Below are 13,841 nucleotides of genomic sequence, written 5' to 3' on the forward strand. Positions count from 1 at the left end.
CCCCTGGCCTGTGCTGCAAGAAACCCAGACAGGCACCTCAAAGGAAGCTGCTCATTGATTCCATTGCCTTTGAATCAGGCCTCTTGTCGCTCTAATTGTGCGCACGCAGAGCCATGCACTCCCGGCTGCAAACATAGGAGACTAGCCCCAAAGTTCGCCGCACGCACGCACTCTATTCTCCCGCCCCTTTCCTGGGCTCGTCCCACCTGAAGCCACGCCCCTTCCCTCCCCAGCCAATGAGGAAGGGGTTTGCTGAGGCAGCGTGCGAGCCGGAGACATTGTCCAATGGAGTGCAAGGTTGTTGGAGGCGCGGAGGACTGCGGAAGGGGTGGAGAGATGGGACCAGGAGCCGGTGTCGCCCCGGGTCTGTGATGCGACCGGCTCCGAGGCGCTGAGGAGGGGGCGGCTGTGCGTGCTGCCCTCCCTCCCCTGCCCGCCATGAATTCGCTGGAGCAGGCAGAAGGTAATTGGGGGCCCTGTCCCGGGGGAGGCCGGGGGCAGGAGGGGGCTTGTGTGTGCGGCTCCCGCGCCCCGGATCTGTCACTCCGGCCTAGGGGCTGGGTTCAGCTGGAGGCGTCAAAGGACGCTGCCCGGGAGCGCGGCGGTGGCCAATGGCAGCTGGCGGCGAGGAAGGGAGGGGCAGTTGGGAGGGGCGTTCTCCGCTGAGTGGCACAGTGACAGCAGCGCCTCCGAAGTGGGGCGGTGGGGGGAAGGGGAGAGAGGGACGCCCCAGACCGGCGGGGGAGGGGGGCTGCGGTGCGTTGTGCAGACCTGTCGCAGGACAAGGGCCCTGGATCCCGAGCCCCCGTGCTGGGGGGATGGCTCAAAGGCCGGAGGCTGGTGAGTCAAGCAGTTTTGCGAGTGGTTGAGAGTTTAGTTCGCTCCCCTTGGTGGAGGGAGGGGCAAGCTGCTGTTCTGCTAGCGGTGCTTGGAATAGCGAGAGAACGGATTCGGTTTCAAAGGCAAACCCAGTTCTGTCTGTTCATTAAGTTAAGTGATTTGAATGAGAACGTGCGTATCATTTTTCTCCACCGAGAAGAGACCAAAAGGCTCTCGAGTAGTCTACAAAACTTCTTTTTTTGGGTCACCTTTCTTTGGTTGAGTTGTATAGTGTGGCCTGTTAAATTTCTTATTTCTGCCTTGGTAGGAGACTTGCTGTACAAGTTGGAAACCTGTCACACAATATGTACTCATTCCTGTCCTTTTAAAATGTAAGCCATGTATCCAACACAGCTGCAATTCTTTAGTTGTATTCTATATCTAAAATACTTTGAGAGGCACTAATTAACTGAAAAATTATGTTCTTGTTTGCTGAAACAGATCTATGAAATATATTGTTTTACGTTTTGGTATAGCCTTGTAGTGAAGGATATTAGAAGTAACTTACAGCTGTTTTCTTTCTGCAAAAAATCAATACAACAGAGTATTTCGTTGACATACCAGTACTTCTAAATACAGCATTTACTAATCTAAACAAATGTAGATATATTGCCAGAAATATTGGAAAATATGTAATACTGACTTGACTGTCAACACTTACTCTATGTGTGTAGTGTGTATAATATAGGCAATGTAAAATTACTGTTCCAATAAATTGTTTACAAGTTCTAATCAAAGAGATAATTATCTCCATATCCATCAAAATTGTCTCTTTAGTTAGAATGTGGGGACACTATTTTTAACACCAAGACCATCTTTTTTTTAATTGTTTCTTGATAATTTGAGTATTGAAACTTAAATTGTAGTGCAAGCCTTTTTTTGTGTGTACTTTGTTTTTTTAAAAGTTTTCTATTGATTAATAGTTACATTTGTTCCCACAGGGAACATTGAAATAATCTTTGCATATATTTTAGATTAAGTACACACTTCAGTAACAGTTATATATTTTAATAAAAGTATTTTTCTTGTATTTTTTGGAATTGATACCTTTATTAGAGCTTGAGATGCTAATATAATATGAAATTATTTTCAAGAATAGTGGTTGTCACTTGGAGCCAGTTTGAAATTTTTATTAATAAAGTCAAACTTCACATTGTATGATAATGGATAGTTTAAGGCCCAGAGCTTGTCTGGTTCAAAAGGAAATCTTCCCAGAAGTTAAAATGAGTAGTTGACTTTTTTCAAAATCTGAAAATATTTCGAAAGTAGACTTCTCTTCATGTTAAACAATGTTGCAAAGCCAAACATGCTACTTCATTAATCAGATTCTAAAAAAGTTGACAATTTGTGATTGTATTGTATACATGAACGACATGTTAAAAAATAGGTTATTGGAACTGTAAGGAGTGTAAAAATCTTAAATGATTCCAAATGACCTAAGAATTTCAGTAGCGTTACGGTGATCATATTCTAATCCCAAAATACCAATCTCTATTTTAATTACCGCAGATGATAATGGAGATTGTCTATCTCCTAGAACTGGAAGGGACCTTGAAAGGTCATAGAGTCCAGTCCCCTGCCTTCTCAGCAGGACCAATTACCATCCCTGATGTTTTTTGCCCCAAATCCCTAAATGGCATCTGCAAGAATTGAACTGACAACCCTGGGTTTAGCAGGCCAATGCTCAAACCACTGAGCTATCCCTCCCCTGCAATATTTGTTTTAGAGTATTTTAATCCATTAATATTAATGGCTTGCATTTGGACTTACAAAGGGATACTTTATCAAATCATTCTATTCACTTCCATATCGAGATAGATAGATAGATAGATAGATATGGGGCTTTTAGATATATGGAGATGCCTGTCACGTACATTACCTTTTGGTAGAGGGCTTAATTTAAAAAGTATGGTTAGCTTTAAAGCTTACCATACTTTTTAATTAAGCCCTCTACCAAGAAGTAATATACGTGACCGGATTCCATATATGTAAAAGCCCCATATCTATCTAATGTGCTGAGATACAGTGCTATACATCTTTCAATCCATTTAGCTTAATCTTAGATGCAAGTGATTTTTGATGATTTATTACAGCTTTCCTCTGCAAGTTGAGACTAAACTACACGTGGCATAAGTAATATAATAGAATCTGAAGCATTAACTATTAAAAGTTCATCTAATAGATGACGATTTACTAGATTGCACTCTCTCTCTCTCTCTCTCTCTCTTCCTCAGACCTCAAGGCTTTTGAAAGAAGACTTACTGAATATATTGCATGTTTGCAACCAGCTACTGGACGTTGGAGAAGTAAGCTTAATATTTTAAAGGAGAAGTTGGACTGACTCTTTAATATGTTAGTTGGCATTTACCCCTATTTATCCCTATAGATGAATTGTGTTCACAAAAACAAATCGGTGCTTTGAAAATCTCATTGTACGTAATTTGTTTGAGCCTAAAAGTCTCTTAAATATTTGAAGATAACACATACAGACAGTGGTCAAGGCTGTTCCCCGTTCTGGCACTTCAAATGCAAAAGCTGGGAATCCCGTGAGTGACCTTAAAAATACCTTGCCTCTATACGCTTCTGCTTAAAAAAACTCCCAAAGGTCATAGATTCCCTGACCTTGGAAGGGTTGCTGCCACCACCCAAGTGTGAAAAAACTCCTTTCTTCTTGAACCCAGGAAGAAATCTCTGGGGAACTTCTTCCAGAGGGGTACCCCAAGCTCTTTTACCATAAGAGAGCTTGAAAAAACAAATGGTAATCTCAGATAGCTGACCTCTCAGTCTTAGGCATGCATACACAGAACTCCTATTGCCTTCCAGGACACAATAATGTGATCATAGCCTTAAAAAGAAATGATTTTTATTAACAAAACAAAAGATACACTTGGTAAAGCATACTTGGTTTCTAGGTGTTATGGAGCAACTGAGAAAACAGTGAAGCATAAAGAATTTCTTCTCTGGGATTCAGCTTTAAAGTTATGGTGTTTAGGGGGGCACATGGTCTTAACCCAGATAAATTTAACCAAACAACAAAATAAATAACCTGATAGCATCTAAATAAACATTCCCTGTCTACTCGAGTATGTATCCATACTTCCAAAGACCAGTCCATTTCTACAATTGGGGGTATTCTCTTTCTGGGAATGGGGTGCCCCTGCCAATTTTAATTCTTTCCCCCCCAGCTCTTGGCTTAAACTCAGACAAAGAAAAACAGAAAGCAGATTCCCTTTCCATTCAAATCTCAACACTTGCTTCCTATTGGTTCTCCTGCATCCCTGACAACACTTTCTAGCTATGTGGGTTTAATCCTTTAGTTACTGAATGCTGGGATGGTTAGAAAAGGACAGCACTCCTATTCATCACAATAGTAAAAGTAAAATAATGGTTTAATGCTATTGCATCTATACTATGTGCAGAAAATGCTAAAAGCATTTGTACAGTTTCTATTTAAAAGTAGATATAGGCTGACCTCTCTTGTCAAGTCTATCTACCTGAGGACCTGACTGTTGCTAAACCAGAGACTTTGCTGAACCATAGGAGGTCAATATTATCTGGCTGTATTACCAATACCTCCACTGCTTACTGGGCTCCTAGAAGATATTTAGGGATAAATTAGAGCTAAATCATAGCACAGAACACTGAGAACCAGGACTGGTGTCTTGTAAACAAATTTTATAGGATCACAGGAAATTTGGCCACATTCATAAGTGGAAATCCAGCTAACTAAAATCATTCCAGATCATGGATGTTCCTGGCCCAGAGAGCGCTGGACTCGAGAGGTTCAACTTGTATTGGCAAAAACAACACAGCCAGAAGTATAATCAGAAGGAGGACGATTTTGTAAGCAGCCTTAGCAAAGAGGGCAAGGATTGAATGGGCTTTGAAGACTGAATTCAGCTTTTTAAAAGGAACTCTTCATGACACACTGAGGCTTTGTGATTAAGGCCATCTCTACGCTACTGCTTCTGTCACTCACCCCCCATGAGTGACAGAAGTTTTGCTGGCATGTGTGTTAGCAATATATGTGCTTTTCAGCAGGCGAGCTCCCGCCAACATAATTATTGTTTGGTTTGATTTGTCACTGGCAGAGCTCTTTCGTAAGGCTAGAGCATGTACATGAGATCTTATAGGAGCACAGCTGCATAGGTACAGCTGTGCCACTGTGAGCTGTCTAGTGTAGACGTAGTTGAAGCCTGAACTGGGAATGCAAAGGGGAAACATTGCTTTCCTGGCATGCTTACCAGGGTAACCAGTTAACTGGTGCCTGCTCGACCAGAACAGCTCTTTGTGTTATGAGCAGGGGGTTGCTCTAGCCCATCAGGGCCCACCACACCACAGGAAGGGTATACTCCAGCAGCCCACTGCCCATGGCGTGATGTGGTGGGCCGGTTAACATTTTAAACTGAATTTTACATCCCTAGTCTGAACTGCCTTTTTTCAGTCTTGTATCTATTTTGTGGCTGAATAGAGGGGTTTGGTTTCTAAGTTGGACTGTGTTTTCATGATAACGTAAAACAACATGGTTATCGATGACATACTGCCATCCCTTATTATGTTTTTCAGGGTTTCCCTAAAACACAATAAATTTTAAGTTCATTGGTTCTATAATTGATTATTTTAATGGTTGTGTTCACTTTCCAACTGTCTCTTCCAAACCTGTTCAGATATTTATACAACCAGACTAAAGTTTTACTGACTTAAGGCACACTCATGAAGAAGTTTTAAATTAAAATTGGCTGTGGTGTCTATTGACTTCATAATTCTGTTATCTATATAATAATTACTTTATTCCTGGGAAACTGTTATTGATGTGGTTAGATCTTTATTATCTTTCTGTGTAAAGTGGAGAAAGAACTTTTTTATTTTTATAAGGCATAGCTTTTTTTCTATCCCTTTAGAATGTGTCAAATCCAGCCCTTACTTGGACTATTTTTATTTATTAGTATTCTCTGACCCTCAAAATTAAGGTATCACAAGTCTGCTTTACAAGCAATGAGGTTTGAACCTTTAGAGGGTGCATGGTTCACATCTTACAGGCTTTTATCCACAGTTGTGAGCAGAGGGCTTGAAATCAAACTTAAACTTTTAAGATTGTTGCATAATTACTTGTCTCCTGGAGCAGGAGCTTTAAGAAAAGTACAAAATATTGCTACACTTGCAGTAAAACTACAAGAGTTGGCAACACTGCCTGCCTCTATGTACAGAGCAGCTTGCAGGACTGGAACCTTAGTGGTGTTGGCCTTTACTGCAGAGTAATGTGTGTTGTTTGGTTTTGTTGTTTTAGCATATTGCTTAGAGCTAATTCTGTACTATTCCCCAACTTTATAAATCAGTGCCCCAAATCCTTAAGTGGCCCTCTTGAGGACTAAACTCACAATCCTGGGTTTAGCAGGCCAATATTCAAACCACTGAGCTATCCCACCCCCCGCATGAAAGTTGTTCCTTAGGAAGCTTATAAAATTTTCAAAGTACAGTAAAACTCCAATAGTCCGGCACTCCTGATAGTCCGGCATCAAAATGGCAAGAGCCTAGTGAGTGAGCTTCGGCAAAAAATGAGTAACACGATAGCAGCAGCAGCAGCTGAACTGAGCAAAAAGGGTAAAAAAAAAAAGGCTTAAAAACACCTAAAACATTACTGTATATAGTATGTACAATAAAAAGGGTTAAGAACACTTTATATACATTATATAATGTATTGTGTGTGTGTGTGTATATATATATATATATGCCGGATATTAGCTGGTTATTTTTATATATATATATATATATATATATATATATATATATATATATATATATATATATATATATATATATATATCTGATAATCTGGCACCACCTAGGTCCCATAGGTTCTGGATTATTGAAAGTCTACTGTATTGCATTTTTTTTAAACAATAAAACTTTTTTTTACCTCCTTCCACTTGGACTTAAATAGAAAGGTGGAAGTCAAGATAAGAAACCAACATGATATGGAAGTAAAACTCTTCAAAGAAATCTTGCATTTCTTCAGCCATTGTAGTAAAAAATCTGGAGGTGAAACAAAATAGAATGTAATCTCTCTTTCAAGGCTTTTCATGAGACATTGAGTATTTTCTCATGAGTATGAACCAGCTGTGTTTATGACTTCTGTTTTCCATCAGTGATTCTTATAGTGGTATCAGTCTGCACAGCTACTGGTGCTTGGAACTGGTTAATAGATCCTGAGACACAGAAGGTAAGTTACATTTTAAGGTTGAAATACTAAATTCTCATAATATGTGACCTAGATAATAAAAACCGAATGTATGTAGTTGGGAGTTGTGGACTGCCTTGAAGAGTGAAAAAGCTAATTGCAGAGTTATTTACCTAACTGATTGAATCAAGACATTAGTGACTAAGAGCAAATTCAGAGGATCATTTACATCACAAGGATCAGACTTGGATTTGAAGGGGCAACTAAGAATATTTGAGGCATTCCACAGCTGTGCTGAGTAAAGGTGATTTCCCCAGAAGAATAACTTTGTTTTCTCTATCTATAGAGCATAATATGCTGAGGCCACCTTCAACTAAACTGATCGATGATCAAGAAAATTGAACTTGTGAGGACACTAGCAAGCTAATTGGTCCTGAAATTTTTTTTTTCTCCTTACATACCTCTGCACTTTAGAAGTACAGGTTGGACCTCTTTGGTCTAGCACCCTCGGGGTCCCAAATTAAGGATGTTAAATATTGATTAATTTACTAGACGAGTAATTGATGGAATTTCCATTGACTAGTCAATAGGCACTTCCACATTCCTTCTTTGAGATGTACAAGAGCCCTAGCAGGGGCTTGTCTGCATTTCAATGCAGAAATGCCTGCATGAAGCCCGGGATCTGCTGAGGACTCCCCCGCCGACTCTGGGTTTCACAGAAATGCCACACGGAGCCCGGTGTCAGCTAGGTAGCCCCCACATGGAGCCTGGTATCAGCTGTGCAGCGCTGTCTCTTGAAACCTGTGGCAGCATTTCAAAAGCGGCAGCACCGCACGGAGCCTGTGCGGTGCTGCTACTTTGAAGTACTGCCTCTGCTGCCTTTGACAGAAGGGGGTGAAGTGACTAGCTGACTCAACTATGTCGACTAGTCCTTAACATCCTTATCCCAAATAAGGTAATTGGCCAGACCAGGTGTGGTCCCCAGTTACTGGTCTTTCCCAGCTCACTGCCCTTCCCCACTGCTGGCCCCAGCCACTCCCCCTAACTGGCTGCAATGCTGCTGTGGCCCTGGCAGCTCAGACTGCCTCCATCCTGCTGTGCTACAGGGGCTTCAGCCCTGGTCCCAGTCCTGCTGCTGCCAGGCTCCCAGCTCAGCAGGTCTCCCAGCTTGCCACTGGGCTCCCAGCCAGGACTCCCTGGTGCAGGAACATGTTGCTAGACCAGAGAAAGTCTTGGATTTAGGAGGTCCAACCTGTATTTCCTTTTCTCTTTGACATAACTCTGTGCAGCAGTGGCACTGTTTAAAATTTGTCACTGTAGATCTGCATACAGCATCTGTGCACTTACGTTTTTGTTTAATACGAATATCTAAGATGATCACAACTGATTTTTTTTCCCCTAAAGTGTGTGGATGGAGTAGACCAAGATTTGATATTGTAAATTTCAGCCCAAACAAAACATTTTGTGGCGTTTACTGAAATGATGGCAGAGTTTTTGCTACATTATATCTATGAAACTGAATCTGAAGGTGTATTTGTTGAATGATCTTTACATGGATTCTGAGTTTTGTGTGGAATATAAGAAGTTCGCTTTACCATCCAGCAGAAAAAATTGGTAAAGGAGTCTAAACTTATTTTCATTTTTACATCTTTAGCAATAAACTGAGGTAGAGCTATAGCATTTTATTCAGAAGTGGAAGGAAAAATACACAATGAATGATGAACAATTGATTTTTTTTTCTGTGTCAGTAACAGAAAAGTACTCTTTAATTTTAGACTGTTGTTATGGAACCTAAAAAAAGAAACTTAATTGCAGAGATTCAAACAGTTTTACTACAATAAGAAATGAAGTTATCAAATCAGAAAATGAAGATAAAATATCCTAGGGAATCTCATAGTTTTAAAAATCTTTCTTCATGTGTTAACTGGCTATTTGGTTCTGAGTTTAAAAGGGTGCTGTATGGTCCAGGGTAGAAGATCTAAAATGTTACTTGGTGGGTTTTTTTCTTAACTCATCACTTAATAGGGCAGCTTCTCTAATTGGGACATTCCTAGGAAATGGGAGACTATTTTCTCTGTTACCTTCCAAAATATCTGAAAGCAGAAAGGACATTAATAGGGAGGGTGTTTTGGCAGAAGCCCTTTTTGTGAAGAGTAGCAGTGTTAAACACGGGGTAACTTCTGAATAACGAGGGAATTTTAAGTGATCCATTCCAGCTAAGTCTAGTGGCCTAAACATCAGATTTGAAATGCTTGGTCTCCAACTGGATGATGTCCCTTCAGTTATGGATTCTTTTAATAGTGTTTCTTCAAGATAATTTGATTTCTTTCCTAGGTGTCCTTTTTCACATCATTGTGGAATCATCCATTCTTCACAATTAGTTGTATTACTCTAATAGGCTTGTTCTTTGCTGGAATACACAAAAGAGTGGTGGCACCATCAATGTATCCTTTGATAGTTTGTCATTAAAAGCTGAGAATTCTTACTGTATCTTCAGCCCACTCTAAATGTTTAGAACTTTCCTTTGACCAAATCCACACAGTATAGCAGCACGATGTCGAACAGTCTTGGCAGAGTATAATATGTCCTGCGATGATGTAAGTAACTAGTCTCACTGACTACATGTGCATGTTTAAGGCAGAAATAAATGCAAAAAAGGAGGAAATTGCTCTCCATGAGTAGACAGTGCATTCCCTGCTGGCACAAGTATTAATAGCTGTGTAGAGAGTAAGGCAATGTTTAGGTGTGTGGTCTGGCTTACTTACATGAGCTGCTTAAGCAGTGCTTCCCACATCTATACTGTGAGATACTATGCTGCTAAAAATAGTGAAATAATATGCAACTATTGGAGCTTTCCCTGCTGTAGGGAAAGGCTTTGACAGCAGTAAAGGCTTGGAAGCGGGGGGAGCGGTGCATTGTGCTACCTGTGTAGTGTCTATACTATGCTGTTATAGGTAGATAGTCTAAGACCACATATTTACATTTTTTTAAAGCTAATGTATGACCAAAATGTGAAACTACAAGTTACTTAGTGGTTCTTTGGATAGAAACCCTTAGTTCTCACTCCCTGTTGTTGCAGACTAATGACAAATTAACACAGATAACCTGACTATGAGTTGAATGTTATGTTAAATTTTGGGGTTTGTTTGAACTTCAAATTTTTCTTTTGCAGACTGGAAAGCTAATTTTGAAACCTAGGCCCCATGTTCAATGATGGCAGTCTTCTTTCACCTCTGTCTACTACCATGGAAACCAAAAATGACCTTTTCTCAAGGTAGTGTGGCACCAAAAAGCTGAACAGGACTGATTTGCAGTTGCTTAGAAGTGAGAGTCTTAGTCACAGTTGACAGCGAAAGTGTGCAATATTACTGACGGGCATATTTGTCTAAATTCTCTTGACTATCCTGATATCAGTGCTTTTGCTACTTTTGATTACCTCTTTTTTCAGTATTAGTGTCACTTATGTTGGTCAGGTAGAGGAAAACATACAGGTAAAATATGTTAATTGGTTACTAAGTTAAACTTGGAAACCTAACGTCATTTTGTTTTTTATAATGTGTTTTTTGCAGACTCTTGTAAATAGAAAATCAATGCCAATGTTAAGCAAAGAGTAATACAGTTCTGTGATTTCTTGTTTTCATTAACCAGTATTTAAAGGGATGCTTATTTGCCATTCCAACAGATTTTTATTAATATACTTATTAATTACAGTTGTCTTTTTCATTCCTGATTACAATATTTTTGAATCAGCAAACGAGAGACTTAAAAGAAATCTGTGGTGGGGTGGGAGAAAGTCTTATTATGTTTAAGAATATTGCAAATACGTTAGTGTCACATGTTTACCTACATACAGTACTTAGGCCACTTTCTCTGTGGTGATCCTTAGTTCAGTGCTTTCATCTAATTCAGAATTACAACTTGTTTTTAATGTTTTTAGCATTTTAAAATCTCTTAAATATATTTACATCTTTCATATTATAAAAGTTCTGTACTTTATCTGAATTCCATAATCATACCGTTTTAAGAGTGGATTTTTATGCTGTAGTAATCTGGCTATAAAGCTAGTATTGCAAATGTTGAATGTTGTATCAAAATCATTTGATAAAGGAAATATGATCAGTGCCACAAATAAATTAATACAAATTTCTAAAGTGTTATGAGAAATTACATGTGGCTCTTATGTATATGCAGTATAATAGCTCTTGAAATATTTATAATAACAGTTTAATTTTAAGTGTTCAGGGTGCCTTTTTACGTTTTTCAGATTTTTTTTTTAAATTGAGCATAAATCTGCGTAAAAACAAAGCTATTGCCGGCATAGTCATCTCTCACTACATTTAAGACTAGGAAGACTGCCTCTTTAAATGAGCATAGTTTGATGTATTTTCATTTTCATTCATTTGAGGCAATAAAATCATTTGCTCCTAAACTCTTTCAGAAAGTTTGTACTTCTGTCCTTTCTTTTTAACTGATGTAAATTTTGTACATAAATACATGCATTAAATAAATACTTTATATATGCATATTGTGGTATGTTTGTTTTTTTTGTATTGTAAACTGGCATGCAGATGTTATGTACTTTAATTATGAATAGCTGAAGACTCTAATGATGGAGATATGTTTTTTTGAGTGAAATGTTATGTTTGTAATTCTGGATATTGAAGACTCCGAAACAGGGAGAGCATAGAAAGTAGCAGTCCTGGTCCCTCTACAACAGGGGTGTCCAAACTTTTTTCAAAGAGGGCCAGATTTGATTAAGTGAACATGCGTGAGGGCCGACCATTTTGCCTGACATTCTTTGAACCATTAAAATTAAATGCAAATTAACTATTTTATGCAAAGTTTATTGCAAACGGCATACTTTTCATTTCGTCACATGGATGACAAATCTAAACTGGTATTAAATCACTCTGCCTTTTATATCTGAAGGCCAGATGAAAAGAAAATCCAGGAAGCTGAAATATATGTCAGGAACATTGTAAAGTACATTACATATTATTGGTAATAAAGGTTGTCTGTCAACTTTTAAGTTCAAAAAATATGAACAGGAACATAACACCAAGTATACATGTTTAGTCCAAATATATTTATAACTGATTTAGACCAACTGACATTAATTGAGATTTTACAATGTATTCATCTCAATACATATGGATTTGTTGGGGGCCATAAAAGATAGATATTGCCAAATTACCTGTGGGGCCATATTAAACCGGAACACGGGCCGCAATTGGCCCGCGGGCCGGACTTTGGACATGCCTGCTCTACAACAATTCTCTAGTGTACCTAAATCCTGTTCCATGTATATTCTCATGACAATAGCAGGTATTGTCTCTATCTCCATTGATTCTGTCCTCTCTGAGGCTTCAGGAAGGCCCCAGATTCAACAAAGCATATAAGTATGTACTTGGGTGTTAACAAAGGTGCCAGAGACATAGATGTGATAGGACTACTTGTTGATATGGTGGGCTTATGTCCAATTCCTGGTGAACATATATCATGTAAGCTCCTGAATCATCATTATATCGTCTCCTTCCAAATTGGGCTGGATGTGGATTTAAACTAATGACCTACAGGTCATCCAGCTTCCCTGGAATCCCTATATCTGTGGCTGGCTATCTATCCAGAATGTTGTACTCCTTTCAGGAGTCTGATTAGTCTTGGGTATCCCCAAGTATCAGCAATGGTGTCACAGCATATGGTTACTGACAAATTGCTTACTTTCTAATTTTTATCATATAATGCTCTTCCAATATATTTGAGAAATGTGCATCTGTCCATCTGAATTAAGCTAAGAGCTAGGAACACCAAATTTGATAGGCCATTTTCTCTTACCATAACTTAAAGGAAGGTAAGGGTTTGATTGAGCTAGGAAAATGGGATGTCCCTGGAATGGTATTGGTTCTCATAAAATGGAAAGCAATGGTTCTGTTATATGATGACCACATGGGGGCAGCAGAGCATGTGGGATGGGAAGCTGGAATAGTTATACTGTGTAATGACCAACAGGGGCAGCCAATAGCCAGAGGCTGGAATCGGGACAGCTATATCCCCATTGGGCCAACAGGGATGGAGAAAGGATAGCTATGTACTACATATTTGAGAGAATTTCGGTGTGTCTGTCCCTCAGCAGGGAGACAAGCATCCTTCCCCTGACTGTGCCTGCTGGATCTGCAGTGGCGGTGGAGAGGTGCTTCTCATCTGACCCCAAATTTGCTGCTGTGAAAGAGGACTGGGGTAGTCCTCTCTTCCTAGAGCAGCCTGCATACTGAACCCCTCATTACTCTGGACTAGGGCTGGGATGATTTTAAATTTAAAAAAAAAGAAAAATGAATTAAGGACTTGAACAATGCCAGGTAAATCTTCTAGTTTAAAAAAAAATCAATTGGGATATAAATATTGTACATTTCAGCATAGGGTATGTAGAGCAGAATAAAAAAGTATTGTATGAAATTTTAGTTTGTATCTGTCAGGACCATGAGGGATGGCCAGCAGTCTGGGGACTAAGGGATTAACTATGTCCCTTGTACCTAGCCAGGTAGCAGTCAGCCAACAGAAATGCAGATAGGGATTTCAAACTGAGACAAAAGAATGTTGGGGTTTTACCTCCTTTGTCTCTGAGCCAGTTTGCTCTCTAGATACTGAGGGGCTACGTCTAGACTGGCATGTTTTTCCGCAAATGCTTTTAACGGAAAAGTTTTTCTGTTAAAAGCATTTGCGGAAAAGAGCGTCTAGATTGTCATGGACGCTTTTCCGCAAAAGCACTTTGGCATGGATGCTTTTC

The 13,841-nt window shown here is 39.5% G+C and overlaps 1 protein-coding gene across 2 annotated transcripts; it reads left to right on the top strand.

Annotated features, from left to right (window-relative positions):
- The first annotated feature begins 281 nt into the window (after nt 1-281).
- CNEP1R1 (CTD nuclear envelope phosphatase 1 regulatory subunit 1) lies at nt 282-11,578 on the top strand. Of its 2 annotated transcripts, none has more exons than XM_006121148.4 (6): nt 282-463; nt 3,114-3,185; nt 7,026-7,099; nt 9,392-9,501; nt 9,600-9,654; nt 10,230-11,578. In XM_006121148.4, exons 1-6 carry the CDS (start codon nt 439-441, stop codon nt 10,269-10,271), a joined length of 378 nt encoding a protein of 125 aa, XP_006121210.1. In that variant the 5' UTR covers nt 282-438; the 3' UTR covers nt 10,272-11,578. The 2 variants fall into 2 exon arrangements, with proteins under 2 accessions (XP_006121210.1, XP_006121211.1); XM_006121149.4 differs by lacking the exon at nt 282-463 and adding an exon at nt 684-840.
- The last annotated feature ends 2,263 nt before the right edge of the window (nt 11,579-13,841 follow it).

This window comes from Pelodiscus sinensis, chromosome 12 (assembly GCF_049634645.1).
Source record: "Pelodiscus sinensis isolate JC-2024 chromosome 12, ASM4963464v1, whole genome shotgun sequence".
NCBI lineage: Eukaryota > Metazoa > Chordata > Testudines > Trionychidae > Pelodiscus > Pelodiscus sinensis.

Excerpts from the sequence above, each read along its gene's own strand:
- CNEP1R1 (XM_006121148.4), top strand. The coding sequence starts at position 439 with ATGAATTCGCTGGAGCAGGCAGAAG. Across the intron at positions 464-3,113 it reads TTCGCTGGAGCAGGCAGAAG|ACCTCAAGGCTTTTGAAAGA; the intron begins GTAATTGGGGGC and ends TCTCTTCCTCAG. Across the intron at positions 9,655-10,229 it reads ATAATATGTCCTGCGATGAT|ACTGGAAAGCTAATTTTGAA; the intron begins GTAAGTAACTAG and ends TTTCTTTTGCAG.